Below are 27,870 nucleotides of genomic sequence, written 5' to 3' on the forward strand. Positions count from 1 at the left end.
TAGTTAAGGATATTTATCGAGTCAGACTAACACCTTAGAATAAGGCTTTTACTGTTCTAGAAGCATTCTTCCAGAAGATGAAATGATCCAAGAGTCCCCAAAAATATTTATTTATACAAAGATTTTGAGAGTAATATTTGTATTTGTCTTTATACCTCAGTCTACGCATCTGGGGCCAAGTCATGGTGTGGCACACACGTGCAGCTTCCCCGCGTGCCCCACATGTAGCACCTGCTTCCAGGAACACCAGATGAGCACAGGGTCTTAGAGGGTGAGGGGGGAAACCCATAATGCCCCAAAGGCCGCACAGACCCGAAATTCAGATACGTGCACCCTGACCTGGAAGGTGTCTAGCCAAACGTCCAAGGGGAGATACGACCTAGGAAGAAGGCGAGAGGAGGGACCCGGAGGGCAGATAGGAGAAGGTTAACCCCACCTTCTGCTTCTGAGTTCGGCCTATCCGTAGGGCCCAGTATAGTTGGTGGCCTGGGAACTACATTACCTGGACTTCTTCCCTGTAATGACCCTTGATGCTGAGTGATGTCAAGAGGACATTTTGCAAAAATAACAGATTTGTCCTTAATCCCAAGTAGTATGAGATACAATGCTGGGACCATGTCTTAGTAACCTGTCTGAAGAAAAATGCTTGCCTTGTCTAACGTAATCCAGATTCCCTAGAGCAGATGTGGGGCAGCGATGAGAAAATCTGACCTCAGATCAGAAGTGTCTTCCAGTCTGGCCCTGTCCCAGCCTTCTCTGCCCTTCCCCCTCCCTAGGTATCGCAAACCCCGTTGCCACGCAGCGTGTCGACTTGCCATCCCTCTTCCTCCGTCCCCACCACCTCTGTTTACGCCACAGAAAATCTGTGTTCTGAAGAGTTCGGCCTTCCCCTAACCAAACCCACACTTTCTTTACCACAGTGATTCTCAGAGCCAGCAAGAAAGAGAAATGTTCCAAAAGGGAACCTCCATCTCAGCCATTTGCCTGGAGCTGCAGGTTGTGGGCTCCAGGCCTCAAGGTGAGGTCTGTTGCTTTGGTGCTTCCCGAGGAGCAGGCAGTCAGGCAGTGGCAGTTCTCTCTCCTCTCCTCTCCGTCGCAGGTGGGGTCTCAGCTACACTTACAGGACTTCACCACCATATTAGAGAGATGTTCCACCTTGGGGGTCCTCCCGACATAGTACAGGATGGTCAGGGGCTCCAAGTCCTGGGGCACACAGCAAGGTGAGGCAGATGCTTCAGGATTCAAGGTGTTGTACAGGCCCAGCACCTGGGGAGGATACATCACTTAGAGGTTGGAAGACCAAGCCTGGAGCCCTCTACAAGCCCTAGGGACTGTTCTAGAGGCTGAGCCAGCGGTAGACTGGCCATGGGTGCGATTTCAGTTTGGGTGAGTGACTAATGCTGTTCGTCCACGGAGGAGGAATAGAGAGCATCTGCACTTGTTTGAGTGTTATTAACAGTTTCAGCATATAACAGATATGTAGACTGACAATGGAATTCTCTCTGCGTTAAGGAAACACTCCTGTATTGGTCCTCCTAGCTCTCACTGGTCGCTTTGGTGAGAAATGTCCTCACGAAACATTGCCATTTGGTACATGTCAGAGTGTGGGGCCTCAGACAGGAGGCAGTAATAATGAGCTACAGGGACCCGTGCTTTGTAAATTACTGTTTTCGTTTCCCCTTGAGGGGAGGACAAGCTGGTTTCAGAGTCATGGACTTCCCTCTCGCTCCCCTTTTCTTCCTATTGTTTCATATAGCTTCTTCTTTGTACTTTACATTGTCTTTAAAAATAACTTTTCTACAGTCGAGAGGCTGGAATTTTCAGAGTTCTTGAACTGGTGGCAGAAGTCATCCTGCCCCAACATTCCTTGCCAGCTCTGTGCATACAACTCTGACATATAGGGTGGCATGCGATAGCTAATTAATTTCAAGATTTGTACAAAAGCTTTAGACAGAGCAAATCAAAAGTCTGCTTCAAACTATGACAGAGATTACAAAAGGCAGAATGTGACCAAGTAGAGTTGGCCCGGGGTGCCAAGATCAGAACCTTCACCAAAGGGATTTTACTCACCCCGGATCATCATATGCTCATTCAACATGCAGTCCTTCCTGCATCCTTTTTAATAAAGTGGCCTAGCCGGCTCGGCCCCAGTGCCCCACGTGGCATGAGCGCTGCTCCATACCTTGCTGTGGGTGGTGTCTGCACTGCGGAGGTATGGGCAAGGGCCTGAGCAGAAGTTGGCGTAATATCCCTTAGGTTCATGGACCCACTTCCAACCCAGATCCTGTCGAAAGTCAATGTAGAGAGGGCGCACACAGCAGTTCTCCTCCACGTTGCTACAACACAAAAAAACATGCATAGAAAACCAACCTAAAGGAAACTGCCGATATCAAAAAAGCTTCATAAGTGGCCCTCATATTTGCACTTGGAGTACTTCCTGTCATCATCAGAGGTGGCTTTAATCAATGGAATCCCAGGTTCAAGTTCACTGAGCTGTATAGACTATAAAGGCATTTTCTATAGTGAAGACCGTGATCCCAAAGACATAATAGACAGATGTAAATGATGCATGAGGAAGAGAAAAAAGGCAAAGGTGGCCCTGCCTCCTTTTACATTATGAATCGAAGCAGACATAAATTGCTCCACATAAAACCAAGCTCTGAATGTTACTAGCCAGCTCAGCTTTGTTGAGGTTGGTTTTATTGTTACCTTCCTAACGTACACCCAACTGGAAATTAACTATATACTATAGCTTATATACTGTAGTAGATGACTGCTTAGACTCAATCTCAGGATCATTGAATCAAAATGAGGCATATGCTTCTGTTAGCCATGATTCCTAGATCACCCCCAAATGTGATTACCAGGCTACTTCAGTTCTGTTGCCTGCAGAAATCCATTTGGCAACCTCCCTCGTCAAGTGGGCAGCTAGTCTATACTTCAACATCTGCTGAGACCTAGAACTTGCTACTGACGCAGGCAGGTGTTGTCCAAAATCTGGCTTCTTGTGGATTCCCAGGGTGAACCATGGCAGAGACCCTTGGGTATTAATTCGATGGCAGTTCCTACCCCTTTCTCCCTTGCTGCCTCCCACTACAGCGTCTAGAACACCAGACCCTTGTTTTCTGGGGCTGCCTTGGAGGGAGAAGTGGTCACGTAACCCAGCAAGGACAGGCATGAGGAGAAGTATGCAGGTGGTAAAGGCAAACTCTGGCAGAAATATTCGATTCTATATACAACTCATAGATGGAAGAGAAAAGCTGCTGTCTCTGCCTCTTCCCCCTTCTCATCTCGAGCGTGGACAAGACACCTGGAGCTCTAGCAGTCACTGAGACTATACACAAGAGAATGCAAAGCAAGCCAACATATGGCAGACTGAAGAGAGAGAGCCTGTATCCCCAACTGCATAATTAAGCAGCCAGACCACCCCTGAGCCTGCTGTCACAGGCTTCTTGTGAACAATCCTGTATGGTTTAGGCGACTGTTACTTACAGTCAAGAGCATTTGTTCCTAACTAATTAAGTGCCACATAGAACAAATCCACGTGCCAACCTTCAGACAGTTGGAGTCAACCACATTGCCTTCCCAACCCCTTCCGTTCCCCAAGCTCGACATTCCTCATTCATTCAGTTGTTCCTAATAAGACATGGTCTCAGATCTAAACATTTTCCAAGTTATTCTCCCCAGCTCCATCCACGCATCCACCTCTTCTGCCAAACTGACGCGTTCATGCTCCTGCCTTTACTGGAAGTGCTTCGTCCTCCCATATCCCCACCTACCGAAATCTCGCTTGTCCTCGAAGGCTCAAATTCCACACCCTTCTGAAGCCTTTCTCGTATCCATAGATGAACTCCAAATTCTTAGAGCACTTTATCCTTCAGACCTCACGGATGTCATTTTTCTACCTTTCTGTAATCGCCGTGCATGCTTTAGCAGCTCCCTCCTTTATAAACAAGAGGCCAAACTGCTTCTAAATAAGAGGCTCTTTTTTTTTTTTTTTTTTAAATCTTTTCACAGTGGCTGCCCAACTACTTCTGAATTAGTTCGTTAACTTCTCTAGCTCGGATCCCTCCCTGCAGATGGAGACTGCCCTATTTTCCTTCCTCCAGTAGCATCCTTGGGCCCTTCATAGGGAACTGAGCGCTCCTTTCATGGAAATTCCTGCGTTAATCTCCTCGCCATGCGAACACACCCTACGAGTACTTTTACAGAGCAGCTTCAGCCAAGCCTCTCTAGTCCAAGCCATTTTAGCAACACTCTCCTTCTCACATACTTTATCCAGGTCCTTATAGAACTGGGCTGCAGAAAAAATGTGGGGCTTTCAGAAAAATAAAGAGATTCTTAAGAGGTTTTAAATCTTCTTTCCTGGAGATGTTTGTGAATAGCATCCTGGACTGTCGGCTGAGCCTGGCTTAGGCCTGGGGCCCGCCCCACACTAGGCGCCCAGTAATTGTTGTCTCAGGAGTTCACAGATCCTGAGCGGGCCCCAGGCTCACCTGAAGCAGTAATTTGTGTCCAGGGCCCGCTTCTTCCTCTGACCCGCTTGGCCCGGGTTGTCAAGCCGGTGTGGAGGAATCATCATGAGGATAAGATGAGGGTTGTGGTGATCTTTCTGCTTCCTGAGGCGCCCCAGATCTCCACGACCATGATCATCCTCACTGTCCACGCCTGCAGAAGGGAAGGAAGATGACCATCTCCTGTCTAAGGAAGTGAGAGGGGGCTGCTTTCTCACCCCATCCCATCATGCCCAGGAAGAGGGACAGTGTGGTCTGTGAGGACAGCGTGCTAAGGTGCAGCTTCCTGCCACTGCAGGAAGGGGAGGACCAGCATCAAAGAACCCACGAGACACCCCATGAAGGTCAGTTCCTTCGTGACTCTTGTGCGCACAACTTCCAAAGGCCAGCGAGCCCTTTCTAAGATGCTCCTGGGGATCTTGAGGGATCCATGAAGCTTCTCTGGCTACCTAACATTCCTTTGGGCTCTCTGTCTAGATTCTGCAACTTAGAATCTTCGGATGTGTGAGTTACCTCTTATGATCCAAATTGGTCAAGATAGCACAGAAGTCCCTCCTCTAATTAAAGGTGTCACAATTTAAGAGCGCTTGAATGGGAGCCAGAGGAATAAGACTAAGTAATTGTTACCATTTACATTGCACTTATAGTTTCAAAAGTGTTTTCACTATAAAACTCAGACAAGCTAATGAAGCATGTGATAAACAGCTTAGCAAACTCTGCAGGGGGTGGGGGACCTGCTATATCATCTGAAAAGGAAAAGACTGGAGACTAATTAGAAAGAGTCTCAACTAAAAGCAGACCTATTCTGTGACGGACAGCTGCCAGCTGTTGTCCATCTCTGCCAAGGACAGGACCACGAGGAATTAAATTTGCATAGCGACAGGAGGATCTGGGACCTCACGAAGGAGCGCTAGGTCTGTGAGATAAATGAGAGGCCTGGATTTCCAGTTTCCTTTCCTGAAAATCTTTATGAACGAAACTGAAGCGGGAGGATCTCGTCCTAACCTGGCCTCTAGGGAATGACTCCTAAGGTTTTCTGAGCTCCAAGGTTTTGGGATTAGAATGTCAAACGTTTAGCTTTTTTTAAAAAAAAGAGCCTCTGAAATAGAGCCCATGAGGGGTAAAAGGTTTGCCCACAGCTCGGAGCCAAGACAGACCTGCATCTTTTTCCAGATAAGCCTCTAACTTCAGGTTTTGACTTGGTCAGTTTGACCTTGACAAAACCACCCGGCTTCAGGTGTGCCTCAGTTACCCCGAATGGGACTATGAAAGGAAAAGACAACGACCCTGAAATTCAGAGACTGTCTAGGCTGAGCGCCTTAGAAAACCAGAAATGTCTCTCAAGTATCTTGGCATCTCAGCACAAACTGCTCGACCCTGGAGCAGGCATTCAAACCCAGAGACAGACTCCTGGCCAGGGAGCAGGTGGCTCTGCAACACCTGACAGGCTCAGTAGTCAACACACTCCAACTCATAGCCACCAAAGTTTGTTTCTTTCAGGGAAGGGGAAGATGATTATTTGAGCATTCCTGGCATAGTGTTTTATACTTATTAACTCATTTCATTTGTATAACAACCCCATGAAAGAGGAACTCTTACCCCCATTTTGCTGTCTGAGCTCAGGTACTGCTTAGCTACATGTCTCACTGCTCTTATCAGCATAACACTGTCTTCCAAATGCTAAAGTATCCTCTATATCCAGAAACTGAAAGTCACACTCATTGCTTTGGAAACAAAGCAGGATTTCTCAAGTCAAAATAATTAGCCATCTCTGTGAGGGAGCCTGCTGCCTTTCCTGGGTCTCCTGTTCTATCCATTTTGTTACCTTTGAATTTGATTTCCATCACCTCATGAATATTTTCCAGGATATCTCCATTGGGCTGAAAGGTGTGACATGGACAATGAATACTGATTTCCAGACCTAAGTTGGACTCTGCAAAATAAGAGACAGCTGGTGAGAAGAGCATTTTGTGCGATCAGGGAGTGTCCCCACCCACCCATGCATGGGAAGGCCGGGGCCTCTGCTGCTGTAGACAGTCAGAGGAACTAGCTCTGTGGAGGAGACGCCGGAGTGGACCTTCACGCTCACGCTGCCACAATCCACGCGTTTCCGTTACATTCCGAACAACCGCATGGAGGCGTAAACTAGTGAGGATCACAAAAGAGAATTTTAATAGTCATCTAGTTTCAAAAGATGGTATTAGGAAAATATTGTCACCTGCCTACTTGGGGGCAAAAGAATATGAGGATACAGGAAGGACAGGGGGAAAAAAAAAACCAAAAAACAAAACAAAAACAAAAAAACACAGTCGCACCACCTAGGTGTTTATCGGGAGAGGAGATATTCAAGCCAACCTGTTGAGAAGAGATGAAGGGAAGAGACGAGGGGACTGGGAGACACCAGAGGAAGGGGGAGACCGAAGAACTCTGGGGCAGAGAGGCAGAGATTCGAAAGGTCACGAATTCTAAGGGCCACAAGGTGGGTAGCAGGTGGCGCAGTCTGAGCCACAGGATCAAAAGTCGGGAAACAATCCCAGAGCGAGGTCACCAGCAAACAAGCGGCAGCCTCCGTCTAGGCGGGAGATGCCAGCATGTCTACCGGGGCTATGACTGCAGACACAGCGTGGTAGATCACAGAAGAGATAAGGTGAAAATCATAGTTATACTTGGCCATACTTTCCTTCAGAAACAAGGACGTGACGAGGTGAAATTACTTCTTTTGGAATCCTTGTTCACCTTGATGGGAAATTGGAAATGTGGATGGCTCGAGGAGGGAAAACGGCTCAGGAAGACAGTTGTGAAACTAGACCACAGGCTGAAGGAAAAGGTAGAGGACCGTGGCCAAGGGTCCAGGTGCTGTGAGCTCGGAGAGAACGAGCACGAGGAAGCCTGGAGGCGCCACGGTTTGGTGGCCGATATTCTGGTACGAGAAGGCCGGCTCCGGTCCTATCTCCTATTAGCTGTGGGATCAGGTGTTTCGGTAACAAAAATGAGGGAAGCAAGGAAACTAGTCAAAGGGATTGAGTAAAGTGGAAGAAAAAAAGGAAGAGTAAGAAGTGATAAATCTGAACGGAACCCATTAGTTTTGTGCAGGGAAACCAGGTAGGACCTGGCGTCATGTCAATTCTGGTGGGTAGGACAGTTAGGGAAGCTCTGTTGATGCAGGCGGCAGCAGCCGGCTGTAGTCAGGTAAAGGAGAGGTCATGGGGGCGACAGATCCCTCTGTGTTCAAGGTCAGCATCCAAGAGAGCTGGTTGATTTACTGCTCTCTGAAGCCACCTTAGTTCTTTGTGAGCCTCCAGCCTTGGGGCCAATCTGGGGTCTTTCTGAACTCTGGTATCATCAGGGAAAACCCCAAAGAGTCCACGTCAGCTCAGCATCCTTCTCCCAAGCCCAGAGATATCAGCCACTGTAATGTGGCAGACTTGAATGTCCCAGTCCTACTGATTAAAAACCAGCTCAATCCTTTCTTCTGTAAACTCAGAGCCCAGCCTCATTTGCCCTGCCCCAAATCAGGGCAGCCTCTGGCACACACTGATACCTGCTAAGCTTGAAGATTTATGTTCCAGAAGGTCAGCTCTGATGGGGAGGTAAGGGGACAATATAACAGTGAGCCTGAGCCCCAGCTAGACAACAAGGAGTGAATAAAGAGTGAGGCCGAAGGCATGTCCCCTTCCTGGTTTAAGGAAGCTAAAAGAAGGAGCTGGTGTAGCCTAATGGGCTACATCGAAGAGTAAGTATACTTCCTATTATCCAGAAGGGTCTAAGATGGGCCAAGGGAGACCTGAAGTGGGCAACTCTGGATTCTGTGAGTCAAAAAGTCAAGGTGCAGACAGATGTGCTGGGGAGAGTAAAGGTTAGGGTATAAGCAGTAGGTGTGAGGTGGTGGCCCAGCTTGGCCAACAGGCTCTGTCTAGGTGGAGAGCTCGGAGAGGGATCACAATAATCACCAACATTTGTTGAGCATTATTACAGGTCAAGCACCACTTTAAGACGTTCATGCATTAACTCATTTAATCTTTATAATCTATAAAGTAGAAACTTTTATTATCCCTCATTATACAGATGAGGACACTGAGGCTTAGGGAAATTAAATGGCTTGCCCAAGGTACTCAACCAGCAAGTGGCAGAGCCAAGATTCAAACACAGGCAGCCTGACACTAGAGCCACACTCCTGAGTGTCAGAGACAAAGAGGGACAAAGGGGCCAACAGAGGCCACCAAAGAGGATGACCATGCTCTCCGTGAGATGTGAAATGGTTGCGTTTTCCCAGTGTCCCTCCTGTTCTGAGCCACGGTGTACTCCCTGCACCGCCTGCTAGGTGAGGTATGGCTCTGCACACAGAGAAAGTGCAAGTTGTGTGGACCAGTAGCCAGGCCCCCAACTCTGGAGAGAGGACTTCAGTCATCTCTGGGACCCGGAAGGCAGCCTGGGAACCTAGTGCACAGTGAGCTCTGAGGTGTTTGCTGAATGAATGCAAGACCTATGCATGACTCAGTTTCCTCATTAGTCCACAGTATCAGCTGCTCCATTCGGAGTCCATCTGCTGCCTTGTTTGGGGCCGCAAACTCTGAAGAGGCTCACAACCTCTGCATAAGTAAAAGTCTGTGTGTGGTTCCCCTATGCAAGGGGCAGGCAGCAGCTCCCCTGGGGAGGGGACTGAAGGTTCCAATGACAAACTAACCTCAGAATTGGCAGTAGTGGGGATGGTGGGTGGGGGATCCATAGGTTTTATTACAAAATTATCTTTTTGATGTCTCAAGAAGGATGGAAATCATTCTCAGTGCAAACTTCTCATTGAGTTCTGCAGCTGTGAAAATAAGAACTCCTTCAAGTGCTCAGGGCTTCAAAGAAATCCAGGTGGAGCTGATCAAAATCAGACAGGGAAGCTGAGAGATTAATTTTCCCTGCCTCTCCTCTCCATATCCATGTCGGGCTCTAGGCGGAGTACTGTCTGAGTCAGAATTCCCAGCAGCGCTGCTGTCAGCAGATCCATGTGGGTTCTCCTAGGTGTTTGCCTTCGTGCTCAGTGGGGGAGATAGGATGGAATTCCCCATCTGCCAGCTCAGCCCCCAGGTAGCAAATGCCCCTTAGATGGGGACTTGCAAACTTGGACGCCTATAGATCCCAGGCAGGTTATGTAAGTGGGCAGAGTCATGCTAAGTAGGGACTTCCAGCCTCCCCCTTGGGGAACACTGGGGAATGGTGGGGCCTGTAGTGACATGAAGAATGCATGCCTCACCTCGAGAGGCGGTCACTAACTCATCTCCAATGGATCACTACCAGAAAATCTTTCAATTTTTCAAGAAATGCCAGAAGTCTAGGTTTTAAGTGAAATCTCCTAACTTAAAAAAAAAAAAAAAAGACCACTAGTTGAAACAATACCTAGGCCAGCACTTTGTGATCTCTGCCTTAGAGCCATAACCCCTAGTTTCCTAAAACACCAGGACTGGGAAGGACCCACCTGCCCCAGGGACCCTGGACCTCAGCATTTGAATGGACTGTGGCTCTGAGGCAGCTGACAATGGTAGAAAACTCTTCATGAGAGGGAGAGAAGGAACAATGGAACCAGCATCCATACCCCCACGCCACCACGCGCCAGGCCAGGTGGTACCACCACGTGAGGAAAAACAGCTGAGTCTGATGTCACAGGGCACCAGGGCAGTCAGGAGACTCCAGTTCAAATCCAGGCTGGAGGACCTTGGTCAAAAAACTTAACTTCTCTGGGCCTCAGATTCCTGATCTGAGCCAAAATGTTTGCTCTTGTGTAACACGCTGAAAGCCACGAAATTCTCTCAAATAAGTTTGATCCTTAAAACAGTTCTGTGAGGCATGCGGGGAAGGAACCATCGTTACCTTATTTTCCCGGGGAGAAACCAAGTGAGGGGGTGAACTATTTGGGACGTGTGAAGTTTGCTCTGCCTATTGGACAGCTTACCTGGATGGCTACCAGGCCTTTCAAACTCAACCAGCCAAAACAGAACCTCCCCAAACCTGCTCTTCTTTCCGTCTTTCCTATTTCAATAAGTATTACCACCTGGGTGTTCAGTCCAAAATCTTAGAAGTCATCTAGACTCCTCTTATGTCCTCATACCCCATATGTAATCCACCTGTCCTATCGGCTTTACTTCCAGAATATAGAATAAATCCATGCCACTTCCATATCTGCTGCCACTGCCCTAGCTGAAGCCCCTATTGCTTTCATCCAGGCTTCTGCAAAGCCACTAACTGGCATGGTGTTTCTGCTCCTTCCTTTGACCTCATGGCAACCAGAGGGGTATGGAAATCAAATCGCCTCACCCTATATCGCCAGCCCTGCTTATAACCTTCCTGGGACTTCTCATCACACTTGGATAAGTCCTAAAACCTGACCATGACCTAATAGGTCTGAAATCATGCAGGCTCAGCTACCATTCTGACTCCCCTAGGTCCAGCCACACCAGTCTGCTGCTGCTAGAACAAATCAAGCTAGTTCCCACCTGGGGGCCTTGTTGTTTCTTTTGCTTAAAACATCCTTTATCCTGACTTTCACAGGCTGGCTCCTTCTCATCATGCAGATCTTAATGCACAAATTCCCTCTTCAACGGACTCCCTGAGAGTCCATTGTTGGACTCCATCCGATCATTATCTTCATTATCGCATTGCCCTCATTCTCTTTTTCATGGTACTTATCGCTATGTGAAATTCTTATTATTCATCAATATGTTTATTTGTTTATCATGTGTCTCTCCCACCAGAACAAAAGTCCCGTAAGTCTGGGACCTCACCTGTCTTATCTGCTGTTGAACCCAGGGCCTGGCTCAGAGTAAGCATTTAATATGTATTAGTTGACTGAATGAATGAAGGACACAAAGAGAATCTGGCAAAGCCAAGCTTTGAACCTAGATTTGTGACTCCCCTAGTTCTGTCTTCTTCCCTTTGTTTCATGAAGGACCAAGGGCCCTGAGGTTCCTTCCAAAACGCTCCTTCTCAGAATCCACCTACCTCTTCGTGAGAGCCATTCACGCACAGTGTCAGTGACATCAAAAGACAGCCACTCGGCAGTGCCCCGCGTGGGCAGATTCTTGCCACCAATATAGCGCTGTTTGGCGATGTGCTCATCCGGCCGGAGTATCTACAGGGCCGAGAAAGGAGTAAGTACCCAGGCCTGGACCGAGTCCCGAGTCCCGCAGCACATGTCACCGTGCGGGAGGACAGGTGAGAGGAGCAAGAGGAAACTAAAAGTTGCCAAATGCTCCTTTAATCATCTTAGTTAACTCTTAATCCTCTTAACGACAGACACAAACAGAAACAAAGGCTCAGAGAAGGCAGGATTCACACCCAGGGCTGCGGAGCTCTGGGTGGAGTGGCGGCCTGATATGGCGAAGGAGCCAACTTTCCCAGCTGGCTGGTTTCTGTTCTGGGAGGGGGTTCACCTGGAAGAGCTCGATCCTCTGCTCATTGCGCTTGGAGCTGGGGTTGGGCACCCGCAAGACCCGGAATTCTGCTCGGAACAGGTTGGTTCCATTTTTCTCCACTGAGGACACGTTGAAGCGGAAAACCTTGGAAGTGATTCCTTTGGGGCAGACAGCCAGCTCGTCTAGGAGACAAAGCAGCAGAGAGAGATGCAGCATGAGCAAGACCCACGGGAGCAGTGTGCTGCCAACAGACACTCGCCAAGTGTCCCAGGTACCACCTGTGACCTCCCTAGGGGCTTGAGGCCTCAGACCTAAAGGTGGAGATAGGAAGGTGATCCATGGTGGCCCTGGAATCACACACAGGCCTGAGAGGGGAACAGAGAGACCTCAGAGCCCGAGGGAATGGCACTAAAGACAAGCCAGTCAAATGTCATCGCCCTTTTGCCCATTGCTTCGACGTCCCAACTCTGGCAGGCTCCAGCCTGCTCTTTCAACTCTCTTAGAAAATACAGATTCTCAAAAGATCTCGGCCATGCCCCCTAGTAGTGTAATCATCTTATAGCTAATGCATTTATTCATTCATGTGTTTGTTCATTCAGGAATTCATTCATTTATTGAACATTTATTGAGCAGATATGTGCCAAGGATAGTGCCAACACAAGGAAACAAAAATGAATAGACATAGCCCCTGCCTTCAAGGAGATTAATATCCAGGGGAGGCTATTTCTACATGGACCCAAATCCCATGACCACAGGGATGGGTTTGAAGACCTTTGGAGAAGCCCAGGAGTTGCTGCAAAGAGATCAGGGGAGGGAGAGAGCAGAGAGCATTTCATGGAAGAGGGGATATTTGAGCTGGGTCCTGCAGGAGGAAAGAGTTTGAGGCTGGAGAGGAAAGAAATTTCACACAGAAGGATGCTAGAAGCAAAGTTAGGGCAGGGAGGAAGTGCAAGTGAATAAGAAAGACCCCAAGGGGCCAGGCTGGAGCAGATGAGATGAGGTCAAGGAGGTAGATTGGGCTCCACCAGCAGGGTGGCTGAAATGTCAGACAGATGGGTTGGATTTTATCCTATTAACAGTAGGGAGCCGTGGAAAGTGTCATAACAGCACGGTGACATAATCAACACTGTGTTTTAGACCTAATGAGGCAGAATCGGTCTGGCAAAGAGTCCAGATCTCGAACCTGGCAGACCCACAGATGTTTCTTCAGGCTGAGATGGTCAGTGGCCATTGGCTCCTTTCTCTCAGAGGGTTTCTTTCCTCGCCAGCATGTGCTGTCCCAGCCTGTCACCCCAAAGGCCTCTTCAGCCCTGTCCATGAGACAGAAGGCAGCAAATGCTCGTTGCCCCCCCCACCCCCGTGAGAGCCAGATAAAAGAAAGAGAAAGATCCTGTCTTTTCTCATGTACACTTCGAACAGCATTAACACTCAGAGAAAAACTTTCTACACAAATGGTAACAATAGACAGAACTTGAAACTCAAGCTCAGAGACCCAGATTCCACACATAATGGACATGGCTGAAATGAGCTCATAATCACCCCGAGGGGTGGTTTAGGAAGTCACGGACAAGGCGGGAAGGATCAGAGGCCTGGAAACAAGCAAATGCGCTACTGATCTTTAGGAAAAGATGAGTGAATGTTTCTGGAAATTGCCATCTGGTGGGCCTGACACTGGTTCTTAGAAAATTAATGGAACAGATGTTAGGAAAACAAATGTGTGAAGGCTGGCTAATGAAGCCCTGATTAATAATTGGCTTCGAAAGAACAAATACTGCCAACTATTCCCTGAACTATTTCAGATAGAAACAGAAAAAAGAATCATGATGGCAATTTAATTTTAAGTTTGCAAGTTTGTAACCCTCCTGACATGGATGAGCTACTTGGACTAGCAACCCTCTCAAGTACTGACATACTTGGTTCTTAAAAGGAGCTGTCATCAACATAGTTTCCCTTATAATAATACCTCCAGTAACTGTTGAAAGAGGGAGTAAAGGGTATGTTAGAACAATGCGCTCATTACTGTGAAAAAGAAAAGGGGAACAGAAAATAGCACATGCCAGTGAGGAAAATCAGAGTGGGGTCAAGATAGTGGGAAGCCAGGAGGTGGGGGAGTGAGGAGCTAAGAGAGTCTTCAGGGCATCCTAGTGACCATCCTTCCTTGGTTTCTTCCAACCCATCAATCACATATCTGTTCCCTAAGTTGGATTCCTTTTTGTGGGGATTTCAAGGAGATTTCAAGAAGAAAGTGAGAAGGGTCATTTTTTTTTTTTATCACTATAGTATAGATTTCTAATAGAGTTTAGAGGGATGATCAGGGTCATCTAGTGCAGCTCTCTTCAGATGCAGAGACTGATGTCCAGAGGGGTCCTGGCCAGCATCGCATGTGAACACACTGACTCTAGTAAAGAGAGCTCAGACACAATCGTTATTGATTAAAAAAGAATTTCCTAGGAGAAAAAAAAAAGGTAGATATAATCTTCTTAACAATTAAATCCACTGAATAATAATAATAATGATTTTTTAAAAATTTGTAGAATGAGAGTGTAAACAAAATGTAATAACACCACCTTACATTTCACAGAGCTTTTATTAACTCATTTGACCCTCTAACAATGCTTGAAGAAAATGAGAATAAGTAAAATTTGCCATTTTACAAATGAGAAAAATGAGCATCAGGAAAGTTAAACGACTCTCCCAAGGTTACTCAGCTAGTAGGTTGCAGAGGTGGGATTTAAACCCAGGTATTCTGACCTCATTTATTGAAGCAAAGACTCTGGAAGTTGGAGAGGATCTGAGAGATCTAGCGTGGGATGATTCACCAGCCTAAGGTGGCAGGATTCCATGAAATGGGTCTAGAGTCCAGACCCATGCCCCAGCCGAGGGCCAACTTCCAGTCGGTTTTGTGATTAAGCCCTGCTTTGGCAGAACACTAGTATCACTGAGAGATTGCTGAACGAGAGGGTCGACCTTTACAAATGGAATTACGACCAACTTTTTCCATTACATACAAAATATATAGCCTGATGGCTGCCATTTTCTCATTTGTGCTATATGGAAAGAAGAACAAGCAAAAATATGCATGTAGAGCATTCATGGAAAACCCCGGAAACAGCTGACCATGTTCGGACCATGCCTTTTAAAATGTTTTCAGACGCCTGGGCTCATAGATCGGCCTTTGCTTGTACACATCGTTTCTGCTAGTAAATTACTGCTGGTTCCAGTGATGAGACCACATATACCAGTGTGACTGAGCTTCTTTACCCTGCTGTACATTAGAATCACTTGGAGAGCTTTAAAAGCAGATGCTGCCTGGACCCCATTTCCCAGTAGAGATTCTCACTACACTGGAGTGTGGGTGAGTCCAGAGTTTGCTTTTTTTTTTTTTTTTTTTTTTAAGATCTCCAGATGATTCTAATATACAGTCAGTGCTGAGAACCACAGTTTACAGTGCTCTGCAAAGGGTACCATGGCTTCCAGATGTTCTGGAAGTTTGAGAAACCACAGCTTTAATGGTTTAAAACTTTAAATGCGTTAACCTTTAAATGTATTAGGCATGCTCTTTGTCCAATGCATCACTTTCAAAAATTTTGAATTAGAAGCCCATAAACATTTTAAGCCTGTTGGGAAAGTTCACAGAGAGATCCAGATTTTCTGCTCTTCTGGGAAATGGTAAGATCTAGTCAAGCCAAACTCACAGTCCTAACTGCAAAAATCAGCAGGAGCTGAGGAGTGGGTGACTCTTTTTAATGGGGGACATGTGTGTTCCAGGTCCCCCACACCAGCCTTCCCTGCACATTCTATTCTCTCCTTGACCCAAGGCCAAGTGTCCTGTGCAGTTGCCCATGGTGCTCGTGCTGTGGCTTTTCTTCCAGATTTGCATTCACTGCCTAGCCTCTGTGGGCACTTTGCTTGCAGCTCCTCAAGGAAAGTTTTACCCTAGCAAAAGTCTTTAGCTTTAATCAGTTTAAGAAGTAATAGGAAGCTTTCTTGAAAAATACAGATTCCTCAGGCCCAACTCCCAGGATTCTGATTCTGTGAGGTGAGGTGGGGCCTGGGAATCCACAGCGTTCACGTTTACTTAGCCTCTGGACCACACTTGGAGAAACACTGACCTAGTGCGCAGAGGGCATTGGCACTAGCACAAATACAGCTCTTGATTTTCAGAATGAACAGAATCTAAATGTAGCAGCCAGAAAAAAAGAGAAAAGCTAAAATATCCAGTTTTCTCTCTGCTCAGGAACTCTAGGTTTGCTGGTTCTCTTTGCCGCCCTTGGATGAAAGGCAGAGTCTCTCTAGACACAGGTAATTACAAGCCAGAAGATAAAAGGACATCCACATTGGTGATATCTTGATAACAAGAATGACATAGGAACCGGAAAGGCTGTGTTGTTCCCTACCACATGGGTCATAGAAAGCCTCGACCCACCCCCCTTAGCAAAATCCTGGAGAATTATAAAAGAGATTACGGCTTTACCTTCACTCCCCAGCAGAGACTGTGTTAAATCATCTTAGATGTAACCTTAAAACTGTTTCAGCTAAAAGGCCTTTGAGATTACCTCTGACTTTGCAGATGAGGAAACTGAGGCTCAGGGAGTTGACTTGCCTAATTCTACATGGTGGACTTCCTTTATCCACCTGAGACTTCATTAGATAAAGAAAAACCCTTTTGCTGAATTTGGGAGAATGTTTGTGGAAGTATGAATCTCCTGGCCATTAAAATAGGCAGAACTAAGAAAGAACGAACCCAGTTATCCCTCTGTAATCTACCACCAGAGATACTAAGAGAATAGCTCCTATCCCCTCCTGCTTGGAACATTTGACTCATTCATGTTGTTAATCAAAGTTCTATTGGAGCCTAAAGGTTAAAGGTAGGACTTATAATGTGTATTCTGCACATCTGCATTAGTGCTTAATAGCATGCATTCTGCAGACAGAATGACTAGGTTAGAGTCCCTGCTCTTTGGGGACAAATTACTTAATTGATGAAAATTTCAGTCCCTTCATTTGTAAAACTAGGAAACCAGGGTACCTATCCAACAGGGCAGAGCCAGAGGATGGGCCCCACCCTCTCTACTCTCATCGTGGTGCCCTTTCTCCTGCACCACTGAAAATCATCCCTTGCTGCACTACGCCCTCAGGCACTCCTGTCTCCTTGCCCCAGCTCCTGCTGTCACTTCTCTCCCAGGGCTTGCGCACGGGGTAAGGGAGGGGGCTGGGAGTGACAAAATGTGGAAGAGAATGATTTCATCCCCTCCCAGCAGAAGCTCTGGCATGCAGACCCTGTCAGCGTCCCAGCACAGACCCAATGCCACCCCCTGCCTGCCTTCGCAAGTTCAAGACAGGCTTCCCTCACTCCAAGGCTCTGATGATGACTCTCTTGTCCCGTTTAACATCTGTTGGGCGTTTGCATCTGCCCACTGCCTTCTTTATAAGTAGTGTGCCTTGTGCATCTGCCTCTCCAGGGCTGGCTCAGCACCTGACCAGCTGCAGGGCGGGCCCAGGCCGTGTCTGCTCAGCCTCTGTGTCACCTCCAACAGCTGCAGAGAGTCTGGGCCTGCTTCCTGTTTGCACCTGCGAACCTCCATGGCATTGCCTGTGTCTCCCTGGGTCTTGCCCCCGGCTCCGCAACGTCCCATGTAGCATCCTGCTCACTGTGCCAGGTTTGCTTCCTGCCTGACCACAGCTCCCTTCCCCAGGGCCATCCCTCCTGCTACAGTTTCAAAGTCCCAGTGCTGCAGCTGGAGCTGCCTGCTTCTGCATGGCCCTGCCCTGGCTTTCCCCAGGGCTATTCACTATTTGCGCCCTGAGTCTCTGCACAAAATTGAGGTCTACTGGTACCTGTATGCCCTTGCATCTATCTGGCTCATTCATTCTCAGCTGGGAATTCCAGGCTGGGTGGGCCCTGGTAATTCAGAATCCCTCCTCCCTAGGACTCCTCCTCCCAGACCAGATCATTAAAGTCTCAGTTCTTCCCTCTTGCCCTGGACTCTCCCCAGACCTCTACTGCAGGCCCCAGCTTTCCACCCTCCTCAACATCTGTGGCCACTAATACTCCTGCCTTAATGGGTACCCGGGGGGTTGGGGGCTTAACCATGCAGCTGCTGGTGCCTCTGGGAATTGTGGGCCCTTGGCGGACCCTGAGTCAGCCCCTGCTAGAGGACCCTGGGCAGGGAGCACTAGTTCTACCTTTTCCTCCAGCCTCCGCCCCACACGGTAGCCACATCCTAAGGCAGGGCACTCCAGGCAGCCACAGGAAACTGGAGTGGGAACCTCTCGCCAATAACCACAAGCTCCTGGGCCTGGCGTGGGCCAGCGCCCACTGGGGCTTTTTGCACCTTCAACCAGAGCTGGTCCACCCATCAGCCACTTATTCCTCTCCTTTCTCTCTAGCTAGGTTCCTTGCGACCCCTGCGGCTCCCCCGCCCCGAGCATCCTCACCCTGCCTGCTCCATCTCACCTTCCAGCTCCCACTCAGGGCACTGCCCACCTCCCAGGTGAGCCAGGGCTGAGGTAGTCTGGGCGGTGAGGACACCTGCTGGTAGGAAAAGCAAACAGAGCTGCTCTCACAGTCCCTGGCCCACAACTGGCTCACATTCCTCCTTCCTGGGCTGTCAACATCTGCCAAATCTCTCTCTCTCATGTTGAGGTTTTTTAAATCCCCGTTCAGTAAACACACATGACTTCCACACGTGTACAAACACACAGACGTCTCACCCAGAAGCCTCCCGGCTCCTCAGCGCAGACAGGAGCCTCCTGGGAGGACACACTCCCAGACACACGCCCCCTCGGCACCCACAGCCACACCTCCCGCCCACTCTTCCCGTGACACGCAGACACGAAAGGGCCGCCAGCAGTCATTTACATATCCAGAGCCACAACCCTGCTTTCCCTGTGTCCACAGGCCTGGAAGACACCCATTTTGAACACATGAATCTGTCTACTGTACAAAGCCAGACTACACATCTCCCTAAAGCACATGTACATGTGAACAGAGGTGCGTACCCTTCCCCCACGCCCAAAGCTCACGTGGGTCACGTGTGTGGCAGAGACTGAAGGACTCAGACAGCATGAAGCTGCCTCTTGCCTGGGCTTCAAAAGCTTGACAGACATTCATTTGGGGCAGATACTCTTCTTCCCAAAGACTGGAAAAACTGAACCAGAGACGTGTCACAGTGAATTGTGAAAAGCAGAGAGAAGACCAAGGTCTCTAGATTCCTGGGACAGTAGGGCTTGAGAGCGAGCTGGCCCTGCCCCTTCATGGCACCTATATGCTTACGATCTGCTCGCATGTGTGCGAGCACATATGTTAACGGGACAGCACAATGCAACTCCAAATTAAAATCAGTCAAGGATGTGATGTGAGTTCAGCAAACCGCTCAACTCCAGGGCTCCTGCCTCCCCCGAAGGCTCCAGGCTCTAACCAGAATGGCTCTGTCTGCCTCCCCACCCACCTCCCCAGCCCCAACTGCGCATCACACCTCCTGAGCCTTGGTGCTGGTGAACCCCGGGCTCTCTGTTGTGTGGCCATGGCTAGGCCCCTCTCCGTGGAACTCCCTACTCCAGTTCAGACCCTCCAGAGCGGACACCCCGGCAAGAATTGGACTTACTGTGCTCCGCCAGCCCCTGGATCATGTCGAATTTATGGATTTCTTTGGCATAGTACTCCCACTCGGTGTTTTCCTGAGTGCAGCCGTCCTCCCTCTCCTCTAGCAGCTCCCGGGTGCTGTTGTAAAGGGCCAGGATCTGGTAGGGGACGTGGGTCATCACCGATGGCTCAGGGGGACTGGTGAGCCTGAGTTTGCTCAAGATCTGTCCCCTAATGGCTTCCACCCTCTTCTTCTTGATGTGGCTGAAGTCCAAGGTGGTGCAAGTGGACAGAGAGAGGCTGACCGTGGCAAAGTTCAGCAGGGCCAGGACCACCAGAGCCCTTTGCAAGTGCATCTTCATGTGCGAGCAGGGGAGAGAGGCCAGGGGGGCTGCGAGGCCTGGCGAGGAGGAGACCCCAGCAGACGTGCAGAAGGAGGGAGGAAAACCAGGCGGCCTCCCTAGATCCCGAAGACTGAGGCTTGGCAAGAAGGTGCATGAACTCACTGCACTGCGAGAGCTTCAGGACTTCCAGGAAGCGCTGGCAACCCTGAGCACGAAGAAGCCGACTGTGTGCCTTGTAGCTCTGGGTTTCTTCTCCATGTGTCTAAACAGGTTCTGCTGGGCTCTGACTCCCAGCAGGCCAGGTGGAGGGCAAGCAGAGGGCTGGGAGGGGTGGCAAGGCAGCTGGGAGTGGGAAGGGAGCTGGAGTTTTTCCTTAGGTAAAAATAAATAGAGCGGATATCTGATATTGCCAAAGGCCACTTGGCGATGGGGAGAAAGTGGGTATTTTAAAGAAGGAGCAGAAGGACCATGGCTTGGGTCCCAAAATCAAAATCTTTGCCTTGCCTTGAAGGAGAATAAGAAAAGAGAATGGAAAAGAAAAGAAAAAAAAATCGTTAAAAAAAAAAAAAGTCAGATCACCAGTGAGTAGGTGGGGAGAGACAGGGCTGGGCTGCTGATGGCCCAGCTAAAGGTGGGGGCAGCGCAGGACACACTTGTCTCTCGGGCACACCATTCATGCTTTCTCTTTTGTTTACACTTCCTCGGGGGCTTTCTAAATGACTTTGTTCACGCTGCCTCTTGTCTTCATTGGCTGGGATGTGGGGTTATGTGCAATTGGAAGGCAGGGAGGACAGGCCCCTGGAGAGCAGCCCCAATAATCCACTTGGACGCCCAGGGTCACCAGCACCTCGGCTTGTCTTCTCCCTCGGCCATGGCTTCTGTTCCCTGCTTCTCTTTAAAAAATAAAAAGGAAAAGAAAAAATAAAATAGAAGCCAGCTCACTGCACGCCTTCTCCGGAAAGCTGTTATTCCTTCTTTCTTATGCTTCTTCCCCTATCTCTCGCCTCCCTTGCGCATTCCCTCGGACTTGGCTTTCTGCTTCCCTCCCTTTCTCTCCCTCCTGCGGCTCCCTCTCCCTCTCTCTCTCTCCCTCTCGCTCCTCTCCCTCTCTCTCACACACACATGCACACACACACACAGCTTTCTCTATTTCTCTCTGCTGAAATTTTATACCTCCCTCCGATGACGTCTCTGGCCCGGGGTGGGGGAGGGAGGGACCAGCGCACGCAGCCTCTTTTGCTGCACGATTTTAATGTTTTAAACAGGCACAGGAAAAGCCGAGCCCATTTGAAAAATACTTTGCGAGTCCTCTCTTTCGACGTGGTAACTGAACTTTTTTTCCCCTCTTGGAGTCACTCCTGCTACACGTTGACTGTTTTTCTGGAAAGTTACTCCGATGAATCCCCTCCCTCCTTCTCCCCCAACTCCTTCGCCCTCTCCAGCTGTCAGTCCGTCCTACCCTCGGCCGCCCCCGGGCCAGGCCGAACACTGAGCAGGATCCGGATCGCGCTGGGCCAGGGTAGGGGCGGCCGTGCCACTGTCTGTGCGGGTGACGCCAGGCCTGGGAACGGGCTTGGAGTTGGGTTCAGCTCCGCTGCGATCCTGGCCCCGATTCTTCATTGACAAGAGTGGAGTCGGGCAGCTTGCTGAAGCTTGGGGATGCTCCAGGGGCACTGAAAATGGTGGCGTTTTCCTACAGATCGAGGGTGCCCTCTGGCGAGGCGAGGCCGCCAGTGACCAAGGCTCCGACGGTTGGAGCCCGGTCGGCTGGGAGGGCTCGGGGCTGGGGCTAGGCCCTTGGGAAGAGGGGCTGCAAGAGAGGCCGAGGAAAACAGGCCCAGGGGCCTTGGGGGAATAGCCTCCCTCTCGGTCCGACGTGTGTACAAGTGCACCTCTCCCTCCCCGGATCCCTGCTCTGCAGCCACTCTCGCATAAATGTCCTCCAGATGTTCGCAGCCTCCCTCCCCGCCGGGGGTTCCGCAGGGAACTGCGCCAGTGAGCGCAAAGTCAGTAGTTGGCAGGAGCCCATTTCCCAGATGGGTGAGGGGAAGTTTTCTCTCCGTTTTCCTTCCTCTTCTCAGCCTAAGCTTCTAGGTATTTTCCCAGAAGCTTAGGGAGGGCAAGGCACAGTGCTTTTGGAGGGCTTGCCCCTGAATGGATCACTTTCCTGGGAATCAGCGCTGCTCCCTTTCACCAGAGCCTTCCTGGGCCCTTCCTGCCAGGTCTGGTTCCTGCTCCAGCCGCCTAGGCCACTAACTGAAGGAGTGTTCTCAGCATCCCTAGGATCATAGTTGATCAGTATACAGGGGAGGAAACTGAGGCACAGAGCGATTTAAAAGTCCACACTACTTTGTGAGTGGTGAAGGTGATATTTAACACAGGCTCTCTAGTTTGAGTAGGCATTATTGTCATCTGCATAACAAACAGGGAAACCTAGGTGTAGAAAGCTTAAAAGTAATCCGTCTAAGGTTATATATCACCAGTTGGAGTCAACACTGAGATTTAGACTGAGGAGTCTATCGGAAGAGTCTATGAATTTAGCGACTATATTATACTGCCTCTGAAATTCAGCCATCCTGTGAAAAATGTTTTTTGATGTTTACTATATACCAGGCACTCTTCTAGGCTCTCTGAATACAATAGTGAACAGAACAAACATCAAAACCCTTGCCCTTGTGGAGCTTACATTCGAGGGGTGAAGGTGGGCAGTGGGGAAGGCAATAAACTAAATAAATATGTAAATTGTGTAGTATGAGAAAAGATAACTTCCATGGTAGAAAATAAAACAGAGAAGGAGGATAGAAAGTGCCTAGGTTGGGGGAGCGTTGCAATTTAAAAGTAATGCTGCAATTTTAAATTAGAGAAGGCTTTACTGGGGCCTTCGAGCAAACACTTGCAAAATGGGAGACAGAATTATTAAAGTTATACATCCTTCTGGACTCTACCTCTACTAAATCAGTCTCCAGGCTCTGGCATATGTACTTTTAACAAACCTCACAAGTGGAACCGGTTTCCAGCAAGGTTTGGAAGCCACTACTCTAGGGCTTCATCCTGTCCAGAATGAGCACTGGTCACCTTTTGCTTTCAGGAAGTTGGGGAAGAAGTGGAGTGAAGGTTTGGAAACTGGTTAAAAGGTGGTGGTAGTATGGCTATGAGCTCACAAGAAATGAAAAAAAAACCCAAAGATTAATTCCTGCTTTCTTTTGGGGTACCAAAAAAGAAGGGAACAAGGGATTCATTGGAGACTATATTTTATTTGTCTTGGATTTTTAGCAATGACTGTTTCTTCAGATTAAAATCTAATTAGGGTAGTCTCACTGAGAGTTAATGAGTAAAAGATCTTAGGGGTAATCTCTAAGAATAATTACAAGGCAGGAAACAGGTCCAGAGAGGCTCTGCCTGGCTACACAGGTAGCTGTCAGCAGATCCAGGCTGGGACCTCAATTCTTCTGACATCCGCGCAGCAGATCCAGTTTTAGGGTTGCTACTCCCACTTCCAAGTCCTCGTTTTTTAAGCGGTGGCTATCTAGGCCTTACTGCCAGTGTGATATTGGGGATGTTTCTCACTATTGGGGCCATGAGCCCATCATTTGAGGGTCCCATCTGACCAGTACTAGGGACCCAGGCAGTGGTGTTGACCTGGGGATCTTATATGGAGAGTCAATGAAGACTCGACTCACCCCATGTGGCTGGTGCAAGGGTTCGAACAGGCCTCCCCAAAATGTGCACTTGGGCATGTAAATTATTTTGAGCTGATGACAATTAAGACCCTGTGGGCTCAGGTTAAACTTTTACTTCTCCCTTAAAGAATTTAAATTAGAGACCATGCCCATTATAAGAGTTATAACCAAAAATAACTTTTTATTTCTATGCCTGTCTATAGGGCAAGACGAACCTCTAATTACTGAACATCTGCTCTTCTTATCGTTCTGCAAATGACTTTCCTCCCCTCTGAAGCCTTACTTCATCCTTAGCTCAGAATGTCACATCTACCTCATTTTCCTTTTTTTGTCTCTGAACTTCTCATTAATGTGGGGTCTCTGACTCTCTCATATGTATATGGCATTCCCACACTTTCATATGCAATTAAATTTGGTTATTTCCTCTTGTGAATCTGTCTCATGTTGATTTCATTATTAGACCAGCCGAAAGAACCTAGAAAGACAGGAGAAAGCATCCTTCACCCCCACACTGGGAGTTTGGGGGATTTCTTCCTCTGCTGGCCTAGGAGAAAGGCCGCCACCCAGTAATATGTCCTGGAGAAAAATACTCCAGTAATATAGTGTTAGAAAGGCTCCTGGCTCTGCTGTTTAATACTCAGGTGATTTTCCTTAAGCCACCTCTTTGCACCTGTGTCCTCAATTGTTGAACAGAGATATTACTTCCATTCACTTTATGGGGTTATTGGAGGGATTATTTGACTTTTGAAAGTTATTACTACTTAGGTATTTGATGTGCCGGTTCAGCCTCTGTGTAAACTTTTGAAGGCAGAGATTATGTATATCGCATTTTCTGTTATAAACCATTTATTAACACCTGACGCCCTGTAGCCTGTTTTCTTATCTGTCCCATAGAGATAATACGATTTATCTTGCTTCCCATACAAGGTTGTTACGCCCTTCACATGAGCTAATAAAATTGTGAAGGGTCCCCTGTGCATTGCAAAGAGCTATACAAATGGGAGGGATCAAAATAATTACTATTAGTAGTGGTGCTTTGCCCTTAATAACATGTATTTTAAAAAGGACTAACATTTTTAAACTGTCCCACAGGTGCAGCCTTAGAGGGATTTAATATGTGACGGTTTCTTTCCGATGTCAAGCAAGGCAGGTTTGGGAAATGTTTCAGTTAGAAGGTGGCACATAGAACCCAGGAACAATGCGGCCGACCCTTTAAATATTGGAACGGAAGGGCGGAGCCGTGGTCAGGGACGCCACCGGCTGCTTGGTTTCCAGGAAGTGACGTCAGGCGGCCTCGGAGATGGAGGACTTGCTGGACCTAAGCGAAGAGTGGCTTCGCAGCTCGGCGACTTCCGTGAGGACCGATGCGGGGAGGGGCTTGGGGCCAGGATTTAGCGGGTGGGGAGCAGCGACCCCGCCGCCGCGGCTTCCCTGACCGCCCCTGCGCGACCTGTCCCGAGCGGCCGGAGCGGGCGGGCCCGGCGTCGCGCTGGGGTGAGGCCGGAGAGGAGGCGGCCTCCTCCGCCCCGCCCCCTGGGCACCGGTGGGCTCGGCTGCTGGCCCGTGTTCGCTTTCTTTAAAATCCTCAAAAAGGAAAACAGGTCCCGCCCCCGCCGGCCTCTGGGTCTAGTGAGAAATTTCGTAGCTTTTTTCCGCTTTCTGGAACCCCAACTGCGAACTTCTCTATGAAAGGACAATTCTGAGGGTGACTGGAGGGGCCCCAGCTAGGGTCGCACTTGCCCCCAACCTAGAAGTTTCCCTTCGGACTTTTTATTGTCAGAAGTTCACGTGAATATCATACTGTTTTATGCATGGAAGGTAGGCAGGCAGGCAGGCAGACGGAGAAGGCCATTCCTGCCTGTAACCCCCACGGGGAGATGGGCTTTACTTCAGCTTATACTTAAGGATCTCAAGACTTTTATAACGTGAAGGAGTGGCTGGGTGCCGGAACCCAGAGATCAAAAGGAATATAAAGCTGTCGCATGGGTTTAAAAAAAAAGTTAACCTTTCGGAACCTAGGTTTTCTTATCTCCAGAATGGAGGTGTTGATACATACTTCAGGGAGTTACAGTAAAGACGACGATGAAATGGGATACTCCATGGAAAGCATTTAACACAGTGCCTAGTGTCTGCTAAATTATTAGAAAAGGTTCGCTGCTGCTGTTCTGCAGCTGTTATTTACCCAAGGTTATAAAGTCAGTAGATAACCAAGCTGGATCCAAGACCCAAGTTCAGTGATTTTTGTTTTAACTCCACCACAGCCCCGGCAAGCCTTTTTACCTTTAAAATCGTTAAGATCACATTTACTAAAAGATTGAGCCAAAAAGCAGATCTTTAGTTTCTGCTATGGAATCTCTTAAGTGTTTTTGAAGTGCCCCGATAGCACCTAGTGTCCTCCAAGGTCAGAGGGGACCACCTCTCTGAAGGAGAACTGAGGGACAGGAGCAACTTGTTCTAGGGTGAAGCAGGTTCCTTGACTGATCAAGGGGAATATTAGGTCTTCAGGCCTTTCTGACACGTGAACTTGTTTGGCACCTAGGGATGTGAATGTAGTTCTTTATTCTTTCAACAAATATTTAATGAGCTTCTATTGTGTATGAGGCATTGTCCTTGGTGCTGGAGATATAGCATTGACTAAAAAAGATCCTGTCCTCATAGGGCTTATATTCCAGTGAGGAAAATGGACAATAAACAGACTATACATTTAAAACCTGTAAAATCAAGTAGTAGTTTTTTTTTTTTTTTAAGCAGTCGTACTTGTGGATTTATACAGGATCTTTAAAAAATTTTAAACCTTAAAATAACTATTGGAGAAACTCAAAGTGCCTTTTCGTTGTAAACATCACTTAAAGATAAAATCATTGCATTTTGTTTTAGCACAACCACTGCATGTAGTATGCCGCATTTCGATCCCTGATGCTACAATAAATGGGAAAGGGCAACCACAGGGGAAGGAACGGAATTGTTTGTCTTGGGAAGAAAATGAGCTGCTTATTATCAGAAAGATTGTTTCCATCATCCCTGAAACCTAAATGATTGATTAAAATTTGAAATGTAAACACGCCATAAAGAGTTTTTATGCAGCTCCTACGTAACCCCTCTCAATTTATGGGTGCAGTAGTTCTTGGAACATTTTCAAGGTAGAGTGGGCAAGAACTCAAGATTCGAAGACAAGAAGATTTTGCTCCTAGATTTATGCCTGCTACGTAATTGCCTTCCTGGGCCTCAGTTTCCTCATTTGTAAAATGTTATCAGTCCCAGTCCCTATTGTGAGAATCAAATGAAGCTACATCAAATAAGACCTAAAAGTGTTCATAGTAATGCTATTTTTTTTAAGCCAACGAATGACAATATAAGTATTTCAACACCCACTAGTCTTCCTAAATAAAGTTTTGTTTATATGCTGAGAAGGATTCAAGATACTGAGCATTTGAGATACTTAGAGATACAAATTCCCAGGAGGACTTTGGAAAACACTTATAAATTGTTCGTTTGATGACTCAGAATTTGAAGTGTTCTGATTTTCAAAGCCGATGTCTCGAAATTCTTATAAGAGATTTCCTTTAATGTCTCTAATTAGAGGTCCAATTAGTGTATATGTCGAAGCAAATACCATCTTTTTCTCTGGTGGCAATTGCCATGTAATTTAAGAATTCTTTCCCCATAATGCCTTTTTGATAACTATTTTCACTGCAAGCTTTGAAATTAGACCTTCCTAAAATCTTGCATAGGAACATGGGGTCTTTACCACAATCTTCCCTGAGCTGTGGCATGAGGTCTCTGCCCATTCTAGAGAAATTTCTAGCTGCATTTCTTTGGATAGAAAAGATCTATGGCAGTTAAAAGAGGACCTTATGCTCATTAACCCATGAATTTCATATTCTGCCAAATGGAACTAATGTCAGCTGCTTCGTGTTAAGGGTTTGGAGTGTTTTCTAGGATATATTCAGGTTATTCAAATCCCACCCTCCAGCCTGTCAGCATAAATCCACTCCTTACCTTCTCAGAATTCTTGTCCTCATAGTGGCTCAGAGACATTTGGGTGAGCAGTGCCCCTCATTTCTCCTTATAGGGGGCCAAGATGGGTCGCCGAGCTCAACAGGAGTCAGCTCAAGCTAAGAATCACTTCGGTGGCAAGAATTCTTCAACTCTGATTGGAGAGGTAGGTGTTAAACATCTGAAGAAACGCTCTCTTAACAGTTAGTTATTACTTATGAGCAAAGATTTGGTATTCCATAATTCTCTTTAATGCTAGCTCTTTTTCCTGTCTTGATTTGGGAATTCCCTTCCTTGGCATTTGTCTTATTAGTTAGAAGTGAAAAAGAAACATTTTACCTTTGATGGCAGAGT

The 27,870-nt window shown here is 47.9% G+C and overlaps 2 protein-coding genes across 4 annotated transcripts in view; one reads left to right on the forward strand and one right to left on the reverse strand.

Moving 5' to 3' along the window:
• Nucleotides 1-27,645, reverse strand: TGFB3 (transforming growth factor beta 3). Of its 3 annotated transcripts, none has more exons than XM_016122563.2 (8): nt 21,300-21,491; nt 19,519-20,733; nt 11,930-12,093; nt 11,499-11,628; nt 6,340-6,447; nt 4,497-4,668; nt 2,183-2,336; nt 1-1,266 (listed from the first exon to the last, which is right to left on the reverse strand). In XM_016122563.2, the coding sequence occupies exons 2-8, from the start codon at nt 19,856-19,858 to the stop codon at nt 1,108-1,110; spliced, it is 1,227 nt and encodes a 408-aa protein (XP_015978049.1). In that variant the 5' UTR covers nt 19,859-20,733; nt 21,300-21,491; the 3' UTR covers nt 1-1,107. The 3 variants fall into 3 exon arrangements, with proteins under 3 accessions (XP_015978049.1, XP_036094618.1, XP_036094617.1); XM_036238725.1 differs by lacking the exon at nt 21,300-21,491 and adding an exon at nt 21,014-21,238; XM_036238724.1 differs by lacking the exon at nt 21,300-21,491 and adding an exon at nt 27,520-27,645 and having other exon boundaries at nt 22-1,266.
• Nucleotides 24,807-27,870, forward strand: part of IFT43 (intraflagellar transport 43) — a 73,203-nt gene continuing 70,139 nt past the window's right edge. Inside the window, exons 1-2 of the mRNA XM_036238726.1 lie at nt 24,807-24,874; nt 27,593-27,682. Coding sequence (XP_036094619.1) covers nt 24,821-24,874; nt 27,593-27,682 — 144 coding nt within the window. The 5' untranslated portion in view covers nt 24,807-24,820. The remainder of the gene's footprint in view (nt 24,875-27,592; nt 27,683-27,870) is intronic.

Source organism: Rousettus aegyptiacus, unplaced genomic scaffold (genome assembly GCF_014176215.1).
Source record: "Rousettus aegyptiacus isolate mRouAeg1 unplaced genomic scaffold, mRouAeg1.p scaffold_m13_p_3, whole genome shotgun sequence".
Taxonomy (NCBI): Eukaryota; Metazoa; Chordata; class Mammalia; order Chiroptera; family Pteropodidae; genus Rousettus; species Rousettus aegyptiacus.